General features: G+C 37.2%; 4 protein-coding genes across 4 annotated transcripts; 3 read left to right on the top strand and 1 right to left on the bottom strand.

Annotated features, from left to right (window-relative positions):
• Nucleotides 1–2,131: 2,131 nt before the first annotated feature.
• On the bottom strand, nt 2,132–3,082 carry LOC117942400 (olfactory receptor 52E4-like). The gene has a single exon (XM_034867827.1). The coding sequence runs from the start codon at nt 3,059–3,061 to the stop codon at nt 2,132–2,134; it is 930 nt and encodes a 309-aa protein (XP_034723718.1). The 5' UTR covers nt 3,062–3,082.
• A 3,992-nt stretch (nt 3,083–7,074) lies between these two features.
• LOC117942291 (olfactory receptor 52B2-like) lies at nt 7,075–8,013 on the top strand. Its single transcript, XM_034867689.1, has one exon. The coding sequence runs from the start codon at nt 7,075–7,077 to the stop codon at nt 8,011–8,013; it is 939 nt and encodes a 312-aa protein (XP_034723580.1).
• Nucleotides 8,014–12,300: 4,287 nt separating this feature from the next.
• On the top strand, nt 12,301–13,254 carry LOC117942288 (putative gustatory receptor clone PTE03). Its single transcript, XM_034867683.1, has one exon. The coding sequence runs from the start codon at nt 12,301–12,303 to the stop codon at nt 13,252–13,254; it is 954 nt and encodes a 317-aa protein (XP_034723574.1).
• A 3,408-nt stretch (nt 13,255–16,662) lies between these two features.
• LOC117942287 (olfactory receptor 52B2-like) lies at nt 16,663–17,598 on the top strand. The gene has a single exon (XM_034867682.1). The coding sequence runs from the start codon at nt 16,663–16,665 to the stop codon at nt 17,596–17,598; it is 936 nt and encodes a 311-aa protein (XP_034723573.1).
• The last annotated feature ends 1,521 nt before the right edge of the window (nt 17,599–19,119 follow it).

Below are 19,119 nucleotides of genomic sequence, written 5' to 3'. Positions count from 1 at the left end.
GTTTCAAACTTGCCCTGTTTTACCCTGTTGGGTGTATAATTTAGCAGGAGGATAACTCGGTGTAGACAGCGCCGACTGTTTTAATTTTTTTCTCTACTGACAGCGTTCCAAATTTACAACCCACAGAGCTGCGTATTAAAATTGACCGGAATTCTCCTTTAACGTCTTAGAAATGGTCTGCTCTGGAGGCAATGTCATCACCCACCCTACCGCGATCCTAATTATAAGTAGAATTAGATATTTGATAAACGTCTTGTTTATGGGATATGTTGTTGACAACTTGCGTTCCCCAACTTTTCTCCGCATCCTGTGTGAAAGTTACTAAGCTCAGCCAGGAAATGTAAGTCTGTTAGCAAATCAATACATTTTTCTACTGATGGTATTTCAACAATTTTGTGCTTTTATTTTAAATTAATAAAATGGTTTAGTTGATTAGTTTCTGTGCACTTATTTCTTTGTGTGAAACAATAAGTTAAGTCAAGGGATACAAAAAAAACATATACTAATACAGTACAAAAGTAGAACGATGGGGAACAACGCTCTGATGATGTCGGGGGTGTCAACACCTGGCTTTATTTTATTAATACAAGTTAATCAAAATTTTAAAATAAATGCATTAACAAAACATTAGCATAGTCTCAATGTATTAATATTTGCAATATGTATGTGTCTTAGACTGTAATAGACTGAAGAAGGAGATAGAAGAAGAAGTCCCTAAAATACAATCCCTCATTGGGGAAAAATATGCAAAATTTACTTTCATGAAATGAATCAGGGAAAGAGAGAGAACTGCCGAACTTTAAGAGTCATTAAGAGATACAATCAGGCTAGGTCTCAGTGCAGCTCCCATGGATCACCACTATTTGCTTGGCTTTTGATGTGTATTGTCCATGGTCTTTAATGCAGAACTGGATGTGACTCTTTAATCTGAACCCAAAGGAAAATAGAATGCTCAATCAGCAGAACTGTGTTTTGAATCAGTTTTGATTTGGAAAAAAAGTAATTGAGTAATGTGTGTTGTCATGTGGCGAATTGCTTTTCAGTCAGAGCAATACTGATGCAAGGGACAACTTAAGCAGACATTTTTCAAGAAAGAGTTCCTGAGGACAAGAATACTTCCACATTACAGCAAACGGACGGTAGTACATTTCTACTGTAACTACAGTATATATATATATATATATATATATATATATATATATATATATATATATATATATATATATATATATATATATATATATATATATATATATGTATATATATATATATATATATATATATATGTATATAAATAAACAGTGTATCTCATTATAACAGTTTACTGTTACAGCTCCAAAGTAAGAAGAGGTAAACCATTCACACTGTGTATGTCACTTTAAGATTTTGTCACATGAAAAAAGTAATATTTAGTTAGTACATATCACATACTTATCCATATAAACAAAACAAAAACCAACCAATCAATTTAGGATATGTAAGGGGATGTTATACACATAGTTTGGAGTTTTAGGACCAAAAAGGATATGTGTTGGCTATTATTAGGTACAAAGCTAATACAATTGTCTGCACAATATAGTACGACAAGTAGTTTTTTTTGCATGGTTGTACTGTAGTGACACCCAGTATTACATCTAATTCAGAGTTTAAGTCTCTTAATGAATAAGCTAAATGAAGCATACTCCATGCAACTTAGTAAAAAAAAATACATGAAAATACACTAATCTTATGTTTGTCAAAAATCCTTATTATAGAAACAGTTTAGGCAAGGTCAAAGGAAATTATGATTTTAGTGATTTAAATGCTTATCTAGCATAAATACACAAGAGGTTGGTAGAGAACTTGTTTGTGGCTCTAGCACACAGGGTGGCCAGGAAAACTAGTGTACACACTTTTTTTAGTCTTCATACTTAATAATGATAATTTGCGTTTCCTTGTCTTTGGATGACTGTATTTACATGACTAAGCAGAAAGAAATGCAACTTCAATAAAAACATAGCTAATGTTTTAATGGAAGCAGGCATCTGCACATAAAACATCTCAGTGTTCAGAACAAGTGTAACAGTTGAAAACAATAATTTCATGCATTTAGGTCCATAGGTAACTAAATATGAACAGAAAAGAGAGGGTTTTAGGTTGGAGCCACTTTTCTTTGCACTATTTGGATAATTTTATCACGTAATGATCTTGTTTGCATTCCATAAATGATGGGATTTAAATTAGCTGGGACCACATGAAATAAAACGTATGCAATTTTCCTCAAATCTGGGTAATTTGGAAAACGATGCAATATGATAGTTAAAAACCCAGACCAGAGCATAATGAGATATAGAACGAGATGGCTGGCACATGTTTGAATTGCTTTGCTTTTCAACGCTTTGTTTTTCTTGACCCAGCAGATGACAGCTATTCTGAAATAGGTGAGAGCTATGCCTCCCATTGAGCAACTAAACAGCAACACCGTGAAAAATAGTCCATAGATATTGTTGATGGACACATCCTCGCAAGAAAGCTTGAACAGTGATGCGTTGTCACAGTAAGCATTTGAGATAAAAGATCTACAACGGGACAGCCTCACAGTCAGACCTATCAAAACAGACACCAGCACTAATGACACCCCCCATGCAGATGCTGACAGCCAAAACACAGTTTTAGGATTCATAATTGAATTATACCTCAAAGGGTGACATATTGCCACATATCTGTCAACTGCCATAATGATGAGAATCATATGTGAGGCTGATCCGAACATATGGCTGTAAAAGGCTTGAACCACACACTGGTTGTAGGTGATTAACCGTTCTGTTGAAATGATGTGAGCCATCAGCTGAGGCAGTAGGACCGTGTTACCAATTAGATCATTGACAGACAAGTTACAAAAAAGAATGTACATGGGCTGGTGCAAACTCTTTTCAGTGACAATAAGCACAAGGACTGCAATGTTAGAAAAAAGCAACGTTAAGTAAACAAACAGCAGCAGGAAAAATGCAGGGTATGTGAATGGTGGGGATATGTCAAATCCTTGCATCGTAAGGGTGTTGCTTGTCATGTTGCTTTCCATTCTGTTGCAACTGATATGATGAAAAACCTAAAAGAGAACCAATGTCAGAAGCGTTAGTAGTGATGGGTGAAATATTGAACCATTGTTCTATTATTTAAAGCAGGAATAATAAATGAAATACTTACAATAACAAACCAGAATACAAGAAAAGCATCAATTACTTTCATAAAACATGATTTGTGTGTGAAAACAATCAGGGACAATTGCATTATGAACACAAAATTAAGCATAAAGATGTGACATTCTGTACACTAAATTTACATGAAAGGATTTGTTCTACCAGATGATAGTATCTTGCGTGTGCAGGTGGGAATCCCAACTCAGCAGCAAGCTCTTCCTAGCTTTTATACTCTTTAGGAAATAGGGTGAGGCTCCTTGTACAGATGGAAATCTTTGGTTTGATGTTTCATTTCATTTAGCTTGTTTAGCACGTGAAGGTCAAGAAGCCCCTGAGAGTAAAAGTTGTCCCAGGGGCATCACAGCCACTAAATTCAACCTCTTCTGTATGTTTTAAAAACAATTGAACTCACTTATTTTATTTAACTCACACCAGTCAAATCCAACAAGTGCTATATAGATATTATTAGAGGACTCAAATTCAGTTAAAATGTTATGTTTTACGGAACAGGCCAAAAGTTTGGTTACACCTTCTCATTCAATGCGTTTCCTCTAGTTTTATGACCACATACATTGTAGATTCTCACTGAAGGCATCAAAACTATGAATGATCACATATGGAATTATGTACTTAACAAAAAAGTGTGAAATAGCTCTTAAATAGGTCTTGTATTATAGATTCCTCAAAGTAGCCACCCTTTGCTCTGATTACTGCTTTACACACTCTTAAATTCCATACACTGTAACAGAACTGTTATAAACAGAAGATTCAATTATGGCAGCTAAAGTAAACAAAGAAAATATATTAATGTGGATAAGCAGACCTACCGGACAAGTTAAAAGGTTAAAGTTCACCCACAACCTGAATGTGTTTGGGTTGGGATGAAACCTACGTAAACACCAAAACCCAGGCTGTTGTCATGAACCATTCTACATACCGTATACCCATGAAAAGTAATTCACTGTATTTTTCATGTATTCCACATATTCATTACTGTGTGCACCAGATTGACTGCTGCTGTATAATAGCTTAAAGGGCTGCATAGGGAGGACGTTGGGGTAGATGGGTGGGTCATTAAACACAGAGCTTTCAAGCAGGGGAGCGGAGTTTGTGTCCCGGAAGAAGTTAGGGGAGAAAATTGAAGACTTTGGCCCAGGAAACAGCTGTTCTTGTCATAGGAGTACTTCTAAAGGGGACAGGTGTTCTAACTAATCGTCTTGGGGCCTAAACTCAACTGTCTCACGGTGCCCTGTACCCAGCTCACAGTAGCCTTTTCTCAGATAAATTTTAAGGAAAAGTCCGCTTAACTTAACTGTCGGGTGGTTGCCTTAATTTTGTGGTATATCATATGAATTGTTGAGTTTTTGTACAAAATCCTGCAATCTCGTACATGAGAATGGGTTGAAACCATACAGAGGCCCAGATTGCAGATTTGCACCATGCACATGACTGTGAGGCAACAGAACTAATCACTGAACCACATTTTCACGAGTATAGTTATTGTCATACTTACATTTTTGTACAGGTGAAAGACCACAGAAAGTAATTACAGGGTCAAATCAATTATTAAAGCAACACAAGGGTCCATCAGGTCCATTTCTCTTGGGTTAGATGATGATCTTAATGTCCTAATGTCCTAACAGCTGTGTGCACAAACAAGGTCCTGGTTCCCAAAGGTCTGATGTGACCACTTAGGTGCTCTTCTGGGAAATTTAAACAAATATGAAAAGGCTGTTTTATATGTTATACATTTTCAATGTATTTGAAGTACACACAAACTGTGGATTTTTTTAAATAAATGTTCAGAATTCCTTTTTTACATGCCTTTTAGGGCTTCTTGAAAGAATAGGAAAAACACAGAGCAAAGAATATGTTGTGATACTTCAACTTTGAACTTAACCTATTCTAATGTTTTATATATTAACACACTTAGAGATTAAATTTATGGAATCAAATGTTGCAAGCAGTCTCAGATGTTACAGCCTCCCTTGGGTGTTATTAAACAACATCCTTCAATAGCAAACAACAAGGAATGTCATTATCATCAGGAGGTTTACTAGTTGTCCAGGGATTAATTACAATGTGAGACAATAATAATAATAATACATCATCTAATCATATCTCAAGGGGGCTCATTAATAAATGTGTTTGACAAAGTAATGAGGCTTTGAGCTGATGTAACTCTGCCAATTTGTACTGTGTCATAGTTACATAATACTGCTACAGTAGCCCTTTAGCTGAAAACATGGACCAGATAAAAGTTGGAGAAGATCATGTTTAGTATTTCTATTGTTGTGTGATACCAAAATAATATTTTCAAAATAATAAAGAAGAGAAGAATGAAGATAAGATTGGATTGGAGCAAAATTCCTATCTCAAGCCAGGCATTTCCAGCAGTACTGTAGGTCAAGTGGTTTCGATATTAGACTTGACTTATTTAGTCCGCCATTAAAATGACAGCCAACTCTGATTTATAAAATTCAAATTAGACACACTTTAGATTTAAGAGATCCAAGTGGCTGTGACTGTGAATGTGTGAAAAGGCCTGCCTCTTTTGATTGACTGTCACACAGTTTATAAACCGTGATACGTTGAGTTAGTTTGGTAATTAAGAAAAAAAAGAATGTTTATACCTGGGGACCGATGGAGCTAGAATTGTTTCTTTATTACGTGCGAGAGAAAAAAAAGATGGCGAACTAACCAACTTTTTAAGAGTCAAATTGAAACAAAGGCAGTGATGTCCAGGTCCTGCAGTTGAGAGAATTTTTTTCAAACTGATAGCAAAAAATACATATTTAAGAGTTTAAAAAGTATTTTGAGAGAGATTTTACGTTTTGAGAGAAACTCTTTTTTTAATGAATTTTTTCACACTGATAGCAAAATACATATGTTTGAGAGTTTAAAAAAGTGTTTTGAGAGAGATCTTTTTTGTTATTGTGAAAACTCTTTTCTCTCACATGAGTGTGTTCCCAAAGTGTCTCTATGAACATACTTTCTTCTTGTCCTCATACATGTCAATCTAGCTATTTCAGTGGGATAGGGTTACCTTCAAACTACTCCTTATTTGTAAGACCCTTCTAATAGATTTACACATTCCAATCTATTTCTGCGAGCTAGTGTCACCTTTAAACTGACCCTTCTCTGGAAAAGCCTTAGAATAGATGCATTTGAAAACCTATATGTTTGAATATACCACCTATCAAGGACCACTCTTAAAGTTGTGTTGCAACCACTATTTAACTTGTTTTATAATGCACAAACTGAGTGTGACGCTGCATAAGATGAATCTTATAATTGATCACAAACTCAACATTTAAACATTGCCAGTCAATGTGTTTGTGGCATTCTGGGTTGGTGTATCAAATTGTGTATCTGCCCTGTGATACAGATCCGTTCCAAAATGTAATGGGTTCTTTGTTAGTCCATGGTACTTTATACCCTTCCACCAAGTTTTTGATCAAAAGCAGGCAAGTAGTTTCATACTGCTAACAGAAAATCAAATCAACAAACAAACAAGCAAAAATGTACACATTTTTTCTGGGGAACAAACTCAGTGGATGAATAAAAAAAAACAGAATTAACTTTAATAATTGTTGGGTTTCAACAGTTTTTTTTACAAAGGTATCTCCTAACTTCACACTTACAGTAATCCTGATATTACTCATCTTTCCAAAGCCAATGATAATCCCAGAGGCAAAAGGTGAAGTAAACAAGTTAGGTTACGGATCCGGTGACATTAAATAGGGCAGGATGGGCAGCGCAGTTCTCAATACTTAATGCAGCGCTTCATGTTGCATTGACATGTTTAACTTGTCACTGCTTTAGACCAATTTCCTGTAATGAGATGTCATCACTGTTTTTCTTCATACTGATCTACAGTAAATGGAGGAAAATAATGGAGAACACATCTTTTGGGTTCAGGTCTGAGTTAACCCTCGACCCATTTGTTATTCCACCTGGAGGAAAGTATCCCATATTTTTTCTCGGTCTTGCGATTTATTGTTTTGCCATTTTTTGCAACCTGATCTTGTTGACTTTGATCATTCTTAAAAGGAACCTTCACAAACCAATGTATTTCATCCTGTTTAGTCTTCCCCTGAATGATCTAATAGGCATGACTGCAATGCTACCAAAGGTTATTTCAGACGTTGTTACAGAAACAAATAAGGTCTACTATCCTCTGTGTGTTTTGCAAGCATTCTTGCTCCACATGTATGGCGGTGGAATTTTGTTCATACTTGCAGCAATGTCTTTTGATCGTTATGCTGCCATTTGCATGCCGTTGCGCTACAGCTCTGTTATGACCCCCAGATTAGTTTTTTTCCTTATCTCTCTAGTTTGGGGTCTTGACTTTGTCTTGATTGTATCATTGTTCTCTTTACAGACAAGGCTTCCCAGGTGCAATTCTCTGATTATGAATGTATTCTGTGATAACCCATCTCTACTGAAGCTCACATGTGAAAACACAACAGTCAATAATATCGTAGGATTATTTACCACCGCTGTAATGCAAGCTATAAGTTTGTCTATTCAGGCTTTTTCCTATGTAAAGATTCTGATCACATGTGTGGTTACAAGGAGGTCCAAAGCAAAGACAAAAGCTGTCAATACGTGTCTTGCCCAGTTGCTTATTTTAATCATATTTGAAATAGTGGCAACTTTCACAATTTTATCTCATAGGTTCAAATATGTCTCAGCTGACTTGCAAAAGATAATGGGGATGTTAATATTTATTGTACCTCCACTTCTGAATCCAATTGTATATGGGCTGTATACAAGTGAAATACGAAAAACTCTCCTGAGTGTCTTAAAAAAAAAGAAAATATCTGTCTAAGTCTTTACACAAGGTGGTTCACAGCACTGAATTTTGTCTTTTTGGACTGCTATCAGAATCAGTCTGTGACGGACTGTCACATTTGATAATGTTATTATAAAACTGGGTCAACCTGCAATTGTACAAATATATTACTTGGCCCTGTCCTTTTTGTTCCAAGTTTAGAAATATGTATTTATTTACCAATTTTTTGTGTGTTTTTATTGTTGTGTACAGTCCAATAGTGTATAATTAGTCTCATACTGCAAATAGTCTCTAACATGTAATACTTAATTTGTCATTCATTACATTTCATATCAAGACAAACTGAGAAAATGGATCAGACATTTACTGTGGCATGTTGCTTTACTTGTCCTAAACCCCTTCAATCGATTATACGTTGAAACATTTTTGCTCTTTCTCACATTTCTATTTCCTTATCCTGCACTCCATTCACAATACTGTAGCTATATAACTTTACATCCTAAAAGGCAAATCCATTTTTTTTAATTTGTTTTATTTTGTAGCTTCCCAGTAGTGTATTCAAATCCAAACATTCACATTTTCTACGTTTGTAAGAATGTTTTAATGTCAAAATGCTGTTTTCCAAAGCCCCTTTTCCACATGACCTGACATAGGTTTCTGTATGGTGACGTTGCTTCAGTACGGTGCATTGCAATACAGTACAGTACAGGAACTTGGATGGCGGTCGGCACGGCCCCATGTTTGGAGACGCTGACAAGCAATGGACTGTTGTGGATGCCATGTTAGTTTGGATCTAAAAGTCAAACAATAACACAAACTTCCAGAGTTTACTAACCGGTCAAGGCAGCGGTAGCAACTCACATGTGTAAGGTAAACCTACTGTGAATCAATTGTATTGCTCGCTTCAAATCCACTGGACTCCATTGTCAAAAAAAGGCATTTCACCTCACAGAACACGGGAGCAGCTGGTCTACTGTTACCGCTGCCTAACGTGCCATCCACAGCAGTAACATTACATTGCTTAGCTTCCGTGGTGTTATTTTCCCAATTTAGCACAGCTAACTCACCCATTGACTCAAATGTGAACTCAGTATGTAGCTTTCACATTGTTTATAACCTTAACCCACGTTAACCCTCGTCACTGCTTTTGGTCAAGACCACGGTGCCATTTTCATTTGTAAAACCTGGAATCACACTAATGATTGCAGAGTCCAAACCAAACAATATCGAATACATGCTGATGCTTGCTGTGTGGACCATTAATAAACCTGAATATTCTGAAACATGTTTTGAGTTGTTCCATCATTTAATGAAAAAAAGTAAAGGTTGATAACCTCAAGATTAACAACACAAAATACATTTGAATTTAATAGTACCCATACTAAGATCAGTTAGAGAAAAAACTAAACACGTATGATAAGCTTTTGTTTTTTATACAAAATAAGTATTGGGCTGCTTACTACATTACTGACATTCAATTGTGCTCGCATTCATGCCTTCTCACATAACTTTTATCATACCTAAAGATCTTAAAGAATGACTTTGTTCAACTAAATAACCTTTAGTAGCAGTGGTATTAAGTGTAGTAGATGTGTTATATATACGGTACACCTGTTCATCTGCTTATTGCAAATGTATAATTAGTAAATCAAGATAAGGCATAGCCCCACTAGTTGCTGCTGTCTAACTCTGGCGCCTTTGAAATTGAGATTTTAAGAATGTGGCGATTATTTAGGAACAACTTTACAAAATAATTTTAGAAGTTGCCTCTAAAGTTAGCAACTACCAGCCAGAATGCAATAAAAAGAAAGGACATGATGTTTGTCAGTTAAACATGCACATAACCCACATTTCACTAGCAAGGACCACGCCACAACAATGTGTTAGTTAAAGATTTAATGGACTTTATGAAAGAGCAGCTAGATGAAAAGCTGTGGATGCCGTCTGATGGCTGGTCTGGGAGGATGCTTGGTGACCTGGTGGAGAAGACTCAGAGTGGGGGGTTTTGTTTTCGGAGGCAGTTTTCGCCCAAATAGTTTACAGACCCCCAGACGGTGCCTAGATGAGACATGAGAGAGGTGTGCACTGGGATGAACAGGAAGGGCGAAGGGGGAAGATGGATGAAAGAAGGGGAGGGAAAGGGAGGGAAGGGAAGGGTTGGTCAAGCAATCAGAGACACACCAGGCTGGGTGTGCAGCACGGTATATGTACGTTTGGCTGATGATTAGAGGTGTGGTTTAGGCGTGGCCCTGCTCCCAAACCTAAATTAACAAATTATCTTAATTTGAGCTCATTCATACAAGACTGTTTAACACACATTATACCCCTTGTTGTTATGGAGACAGCAACTGTACCTCTGGCAAACCTAAAAAGAGCTGATTTACTGAGAATGTACTTTAATCATCAAGGAATTTACTTTAATCAAGTTAGCTATTAAACAAGTGTAGATTCCAAAAATATACATATTTAATTTATGTACAGTACAGGCTTAACGTTTGGACACACCTTCTTATTCAATGCGTTTCCTTTATTTTCATGACTACTCACATTGCAGATTATCACTGAAGGCATCAAAACTATGAATGAACACATGTGGAATCATGTACTTAACAAAAAACTTTGAAATAACTGAAAACGGGTTATAGTCTAGTTTCTTCAAAGTAGCCACCCTTCGCTTTTTTATAGCAATGGAAACCTTTGGTGTTCTCTCAATGAGCTCCATGATGGTAGTCACCTGAAATGGTTTGCACTTCACAGGTGTGTCTTGTCCAGGTTAATTAGTGGAATTTCTTGGCTTACTAATGGGGTTGGGACCATCAGTAGTGTTGTGCAGAAGTCAGGTTGATACACAGCCGACAGCCCCATTGGACAACTGTTAGAATTCATATTGTGGCAAGAACCAATCAGCTAAGTTAAGAGAAACAAGTGGCTCTTCATTACTTTAAGAAATGACGGTCATTCAGTCCGGAAAATGTATGTGTCCCCAAGTGCAGTCACAAATACCATTAAGCACTTGATAAGAAATCAGAAATCACAAGTTAACAGCAGCTCAGATTAGAGACCAGATGGATACCACACAGAGTTCTAGCAGCAGACACATCTCTACAACAACTGTTGAGAGGAGACTGCACGAATCAGGCCTTCACGGTCAAATAGCAGCTAAGAAAACAATGCTAAGGAGAGACAACAAGCAGTAGAGATTTGTTTGGGCCAAGAAACACAAGGAATGGACATTAGACCAGTAAAAATCTGTGCTTTGGTCTGATGAGTCCAAGTTTGAGATCTTTGGTTCCAACCGCCGTGTCTTTGTGAGATGCAGAAAAGGTGACCGAACGGATTCCCACCGTGAGGCATAGAGGAGGAGGTGTGATGGTGTGGGGGTGCTTTGCGAGTGACAATGTTGGGGGTGTATTTCATTCCGGTTTGCGTTTAGTTGGACCATCATTTATTTTTCTACAGGACAATGACCCCCACACCTCCAGGGTATGTAAGGGCTATTTGACAAAGAAGTAGAGTGGTGGGGTGCTGCGCCTCCACAGTCACCAGACCTGAACCCAGTCAAGATGGTTTGGGGTGAGCTGGACCGCAAAGTGAAAGCAAAAGAGCCATAAGTGCTTAGCATCTCTGGGAACTCCTTTAAGACTGTCGGGAAACCATTTCAGGTGACTACCTCTTGAAGCTTATCAAGAGAATGCCAAGAGTGTGCAAAGCAGTAATCAGAGCAAAGGGTGGCTACTTTGAAGAAACTAGAATACAAGCCATGTTTTCAGTTATTTCATAGTTTTTTGTTAAGTACATAATTCCACGTGTGTTCCTTTATGGTTTTGATGCCTTCAGTGATAATCTACAATGTAAATGGTCATGAAAATAAAGAAAACACATTGAATGAGAAGGTGTGTCCAAACTTTTGGCCTGTATATTTTATCCAAACATATAGCCAAGGGGCAGGAAATTAAAAGAGGTATGCAATACATTATGTTGCAAAGATAAGTACGCTATTAAACTTTTCAATCTGCAGCTAACAGGGCTGTTTTGCATGATGTCATTGTTTTCCTGACGTTTTATACTCTGTATTCTCATGAGGCATCTATGTGTTTGCAAGAAAGGGCAATAAAAGACTGTGTTTTTTGTTGCTCCGTAGTGCAGGGGAGGACAACACAACATACTGCAACAGGTATAAACCAGAGGTACATTTGAATCAATGCATAGTACTTAATCAACACGTGCTTGTAATTAAAAACATTTCTTTCAGGTGAAGCTCCATCATTTTTAGGCACTTTTTTTTCAATAGGGGAGGCTACAACATAATAAAGACGGTAAAGCATGTATTTAAATGTGTCTACTGTGGAATTACTAACACTGGCACCATTGGACTTATCTGCTTCACATATTTACCCAGCGTTTGTATTTGGCACACTTACCTATTTGATTATTGTATTTTGCAACCTCTGTGTATTAACAACTATTGCTGTGAGTAAAAAGCTACACAAGCCCATGTTTATACTGCTGATTAATTTGCCCATTAGTGACATTGTGGGTGCTACAGCTTTTTTTCCTCAGCTTCTTATCAGCATTGTGACACAGGACAGGCTGATTTCGCATCCAGCATGTCTTACTCAGACGTTTATGATTCATTTGTATGGTACAGGAAACATGCTGATCTTGACTGCCATGGCATATGACAGATATATCGCTATATGTTGTCCTTTGAGGTATAATGCTATCATGAGTCCACATAATGTAATCAGAATTATTATTTTAATATGGTTTACAAATATCTCAATGATTCTTACCTTGTGTGTGATGGTTGCACGATTTAAAGTTTGCAGGATGAATATAGTGGATTTGTACTGTAACAATCCATCATTGTTGAAACTGGTGTGTGAGGACACCAGCGTCAACAACTACTATGGAATAGCTACTATATTTGTGATTATGGGTGTACCACTGATAGTAATAACATACACATATGCACAGATCTTGCACACGTGTGTCATGACTAATCACGCGGATGCCCGGAGAAAAGCCCTTCAAACTTGCGGTACACATTTAGTTGTTTTCTTAATCTTGCAATTTAATACAGCCTTTACACTCATTGCTCATCGCATTGAGAGTGCATCCCCATACATCAGAAGGATTCTTGGTGTGTCAATTTTAATATTTCCCCCTTTTTTGGACCCAATTATATATGGACTGAAAATTACAGAACTGAAGCAGAACATCTTAATGTTTCTAAAAAAAGAACTTTGGGGCAACAAAGTTGTAACCAGTTTTTGAGCTAGAGCTGTTTTGATGAGAGATGATTAGAGGAATTGGTAAACCTGTATCGTATATAATGCCGCCTGAACTATCTCTGATTTCAGAATCCACCATAAATGAAGGCTTAGAGAGATTTCACAAACAATAGGCCATGAATTACTCCACTGTGGAGAAGTTACACATCTCTTTGATTGTTATAAGTCTCATAAATCACCATTTAGCCGCTCTGCTCCCCGTCTCTGGAACTCACTACCCCCCCAACTCAGAGACATTGATTCATTCCCCCATTTCAAATCACAACTAAAAACACATCTGTTTATAACTGCCTATTCCACCTAAATGTCTGTTGCTCTGCCTTTTCTGTTGCTTTGCTGTATAGTATTTGTTTTGCTATTGTATAGTATTGGTATTTCTTTTGCTCTATTGTATTTGTTTTTCTGTTGTATAGTATTTGTTTTGCTGTTGTATAGTATTTGTTTTGCTGTTGTATAGTATTTGTTTTGCTGTTCTTAATTTATGAATTCCCTGTGCGGTGTTCTTGAGTGCCAAGAAAGGCGTCTTTAAATAAAATGTATTATTATTATTATTATTATAAATATGGTGTACATTTCTTCATATAATGTTAATGTGTATGTTTGTATGTGTTACTCAGCAGTTCCCAGATCACAGGTTGACAGCTTAGCTAATTTCTCACCCTAAGGTTGCCACCTTAAATAGTTTTGATTATAGATAGGGACAATGACAGGTGTTCAAAATTATCAAATTCCAGATCCTTTCAAAACTGCTGGAAGATATGATGAAATATATGTAAATGTACAGTACATGGAGAAAATATATATTGAATTGCTAAAGTTATATTCTGCTCTGTATGTTTCAATTTGTCATTAAATCAATGTAGTTGCCCATGTGTAAAATGTGTTCATCCCTCAACACTGCCTCAATCGTTTTTGAACTGGACTGAAAAATGGACTACAGATGAGGAAATTAAAACAATGATTTTATATATGTGCAGCCTTTGTGATTTTCTTGACACTGCATTACAAGTAAATTTGTTTCTAAATTTCATTGTGTTAAGCATGACTTGAAGCATATTGTAAATTATGCAACAACACAACTGAATGTCAAGAAACACAACACTGTACCACTCCATTAGTCACGTTTTGTTGGCTCATTGCTTGTTCTGCTGTGTGTAAAAGTCTCTGTCTCTGCAGTGAATATCATCAGTCCCAATCAAAGAATTATTATTATTACAATTATTATTAGTAATTCCTTTAGAAATTGGGAATATAGAAAATCTGCAGTGTTTATTTGATGAACAAGGAGGAAATGAAAGAGTCACAATCACAAGAGTTTCACTCCAGAACTAAGGGTGTCACGATTTCAATGTTAATTGAAAATTAACTGAAATTAAGTCACAATCTCAAACTTTAAATTAAAAAAATCTGATGCAGATGCTGCCACGCCTTCATGTCACATCCGGTTGGCTTGCCAAGTGGAAAGAAACACACATGGATGTTGTGTTGCTGCAAGTCAACCTCCTCTAACTTAGCTACAGCCAGCCAAAGGATAGCATGGCAACAGCAGATGCAGGAGACCCAATGACTGAACGTGAACCCTCTCCTCTTTCACTGACGTCGCCGTTTTTTTGGCTTCTCAATATGGTACAGAGCACCAAAATTATCAGACTGATTGCCATTTTGAAATGGCGTATGCATGACATGCCAATTCATATGCCTTTACTGGTGTGTTACCAAGTCACATACTTGCTTTTTAGCGTGTACATCAACGCCATTTGGCTTCCATTGACTTACATTACCTTGTGTTTATGTGGACATTTACACCATAGCTAGTGGAATGAAAGGGCGAAAATTGTAGAGAGGTTGGTCGGGGTGGTTGATGGGTCAAACACAGGACTTTCACCCAGGAAACCAAGGATTGTGTCCCACGTGTCACACGTGTCACGTTTCCTAAACTCAACCGTTGGTTTCTTTTTTTACAAAAGCCAACCCCGATCTTCTTTTCTTAAACCCAACCGCTTGTCACATTCACAGTAACACACCTAGTGGCGATAACACGCCAAGTGACATGGTGCTGCAAAAGTATGGGGTGAGGGGGTCCCTTCTCAGGGCCATCAAATCTCTGTGTGATCAAAGTGAGAGCTGTGTCCGGCAGTAAGTCGGATTTGTTGTTAGGTGAGGGTTTTTCACCAATCCTGTTTGTAGTATTTATGGACAAGCGTGGTCAGGTTGGGGAAGGGTTGCAGTTCAGTGGGCTGGGGATCTCATCCTTTCTTTTTGCGTATGAAGTGCTCCTGATGGCCTGATCGGCCGGTGACCTTCAGCACTCACTGGATCGGTTCGCAGCCGAGTGTGAAGCGGCTGGGATGAGGATCAGCACCTCTAAATCCATGGTTCTCAGCAGGAAACCAATGGAGTGCCTTCTCCAGGTAGGGAATGAGTCTTTACCCCAAGTGAAGGAGTTTAAATACATTGGAGTCTTGTTTGCGAGTGAGGGGACAATGGAGCGGGAGATTGGTTGAAGAATTGGAGCAGCGGGTGCTGTATTACATTTTATTTATCGCACTGTTGTGACGAAAAGAGAGCTGAGCCAGAAGGCAAAGCTCTCATTTTATTGGTCAGTTTTCGTTCCTACCCTCACCCATGGTCATGAAGGCTGGGTCATGACCGAAAAAACGAGATTTCCAGGGTACAAGCGGCTGAAATAAGTTTCCTCTTGGGGGGATGAAGATGAATGGATGGACTAAAGTGTTTATGTTTTTTTTTTAACAAAAGAAAGTCCTGTTTCTGTTTTAACTCAATCCTTTTACTTTTGTTTTATGTTAACATAGGTGGTGGTAGGGTAGCTTATTCTTTTATTAATCCTCCAAAACTATTGTCAGCCTGTGCTTAAGTCATCTTCTTAACAATCTGTAGATACACTTCATGGTAAACAAAAAGACTCCAGGGAGCTTTCTGGTGTTCAGCAAGATATCCCTCCTATAAAGCTGCTATCCTTCTGAACCAGGGGGTCACTGCCAGTATTGCCAGTACTGGGTAGTGATCATCCATGATATGTTTCTCTTTTAGTTCAGCAAGTGAATGTATCTACTGTTTTCTGCATGTCATAAGCTTCATTTTGTTTCTGGAGTCTCGGTGCAAAGCTGTGAATCCTAGACTTGTTGTCTATGCACAGCATATGATATATAATAGGTAATGTTTAACTGAAATGTATGTGGACTTGAGTGGAAGTATCCAGGCTTTGATTTGGTAAGTTCTGTCCTTGGCTCACTTTTTACAACATTATCTCTGTATGCATTTCTGTTTTAATAATTCACCCATGTTCTTACTAAGTGGATGTTGTGTATGAAAAAGTTATGCTATTTAATAGTGACATTTTTCAATTTTCTAGGGAGGAAAAAACATAAAAATGGACAACCTGTACAACACATCATATGTTTTAGTGCTGAATCGCTTTAATCTGTCCTCTGAAGAAGTCTTTCCTGCATTTCTTTTTGCAACTCTGAGCTACATGATCATACTTTTCTGCAACCTTATTCTAATCCTCACCATTGTACTGAACAAATCCCTGCATCAGCCCATGTATCTAATTCTGCTGAACCTTCCTATCAACGACCTTGTAGGCTCCTCAGCCCTCTTCTCACAGCTCATCAAAGACTTACTGACAAACAGCAAGACAATGCAGTACTCAGCTTGTGTTGCCCAAGCATTCTTTCTCCACATCTATGCAACAGGTGCAGTGACCATTCTGTGTGCTATGGCATATGACAGATACATTGCCATATGTTTGCCTTTGAAATACAACACAATAATGACATATGCTCATATTATGAGAATAATCACAGTTGTTTGGGTATGTTGTATAGTTTTAATAGGTGTGCTTTTTTTCCTGCTTTTGCGTTTACCCCGCTGTCGATCTGAAATTACTCATCCCTACTGTGATAATCCATCTTTGCTGACTCTGGTCTGTGCCAACACAACCATCAATAACATTTACGGGCTTTTTACAGTTGCTCTTACACAAGTTATGGCCAATGGGATGATTTTGTACACATATCTGCGGATCCTTGTTGCATGCTTCAAATCCAAAAGACCAGACACAAAAGCCAAAGCTTTGCAGACATGTGCTACACATCTATTTGTTTTTCTCCTGTTGGAGTGTCTGGGTCTTTTTACCATCATATCATACAGAATAAATAACATTTCACCACAACTTAGGAGTTTCATTGGGATGTCGACTTTAATTTTCCCCCCAACATTGAATCCGATCATCTATGGACTGAAGACAAAAGAAATTCGAGAAAAAGTAGTGCACTTTTGTAGGAATAAAATCCCTCCCTTTTAGGCAATATAGTATGGCTAATTGACTTTTGAATTAATATTGTACAAGATAATGCTAAATAATGACTTCCCCATTTTCATTATCATACTATGAACATTTTTCAAAATGGTCCTTTTTTTTCTCCTCCAGTAGTTGAACCTAATACTCATCTTTACAAAAAAGTCACCAGTGTTAATAACAATGATGTATTTCTCTGTCTAAACTGATAAAGAATACTGTAAGTTAACAGTGAAACTACACACAACTACTGGTTTTGACAGCTGATATACAGTGTACATGTTTAATTGGAAGCAATAAGTAAACAGGCCAACCTGTGAATCCAGTGTCTCCTCAAAGTTTGCCCTGACCGTGTTAAAATATGTATGTATACTACTTCTTTTTGTTTCAATGTGATCTTCTCAAGAGGTTATCTAACTTAAAATATAAAATTAGTTGGCACTGAGGCGTATGAAATAAACAAGAAATTAGAATACTTCTTACAACCTGAATTTTGTGATGATAATGCATGGCCTGAGTAGGATGATAATACTGTTTGTATGAAAAAATAAAGGAAATTAAGAAGGTAAACTGAAGACTCTTTTTTAATTTTGAGTAACACATTGAAGAATGTTTTGTCCTGCCATTCAAGCATTGTACATTGCACAGTACACATTCAAATCCTTTCTACATATTAGTGAGTGTATTCACAGTGCACATACAGAAGAGGGCGCCATCAGTATACATTAAACTCATTCATACCAACAAATAAACAGAAGGCGCATGCACTCAATAGGTTCAATATTATGTGGTTTGCTGCCCTCTTGTGAGTTTTGAGATCAGTAGACAGGAGAGGTCGACAGGACATAAGAGGCAGTTATTTTTTTAAAGCACACTATAGTTATCTGGACCTTGAGTCTGTAAATAAAGAAATATATATATTAGTTAGAGTGAACTAAAATTAAAGCTTAAAGAAAGCCACAGACATAAGGAAAGGAAATTAAATTTAATATGTGGCTCCAAATATAACAAAAAACACATACAGTAAAACTGCATATCTGGTGAGAAAGAATAATTTTATTAAAAAGAGGTTCAGATCAAATACCAATTTAATCATCCAATATTCTTATCTAAGAACCCTGATAACTTAACAACTAATAGGTATGTGATACCTAATAATAATAGTAGTAGTAATATCTTTGCAACAGTTATTTGTTTTGGTTGTTAATCTTTTTTAGCCTTGTGGTCCTTGTTGATATACAGGGTTTGTCCTGTTCAGAGGTATTTTTTAGCTCCCCACAAAGAGGTTTTAGCCTGCCCCCCATAAAATACCCAGTACCAAAATGATAAGAATTGAGAACAAAATATTGTTTTTATAACCATTTTTGCTATTTGGGTTTTATTTACAGAGGCATAATATACATTTTTGTTCATTAAATTGTCAGAAATAACAATTAAATCCATAGACGTCCGTCAAAGTAGGTAACACAGACTCTGTGCCGTTCCTGCACATGGACTTATCCCGCCCTAAGGTCCATTCTGAGCCAG

The sequence above is a fragment of the Etheostoma cragini genome, chromosome 3, assembly GCF_013103735.1.
Source record: "Etheostoma cragini isolate CJK2018 chromosome 3, CSU_Ecrag_1.0, whole genome shotgun sequence".
Classification (NCBI taxonomy): Eukaryota; Metazoa; Chordata; class Actinopteri; order Perciformes; family Percidae; genus Etheostoma; species Etheostoma cragini.
Note: the sequence above shows the minus strand (reverse complement) of the source record. Positions and strands in the feature narration are given on the sequence as shown.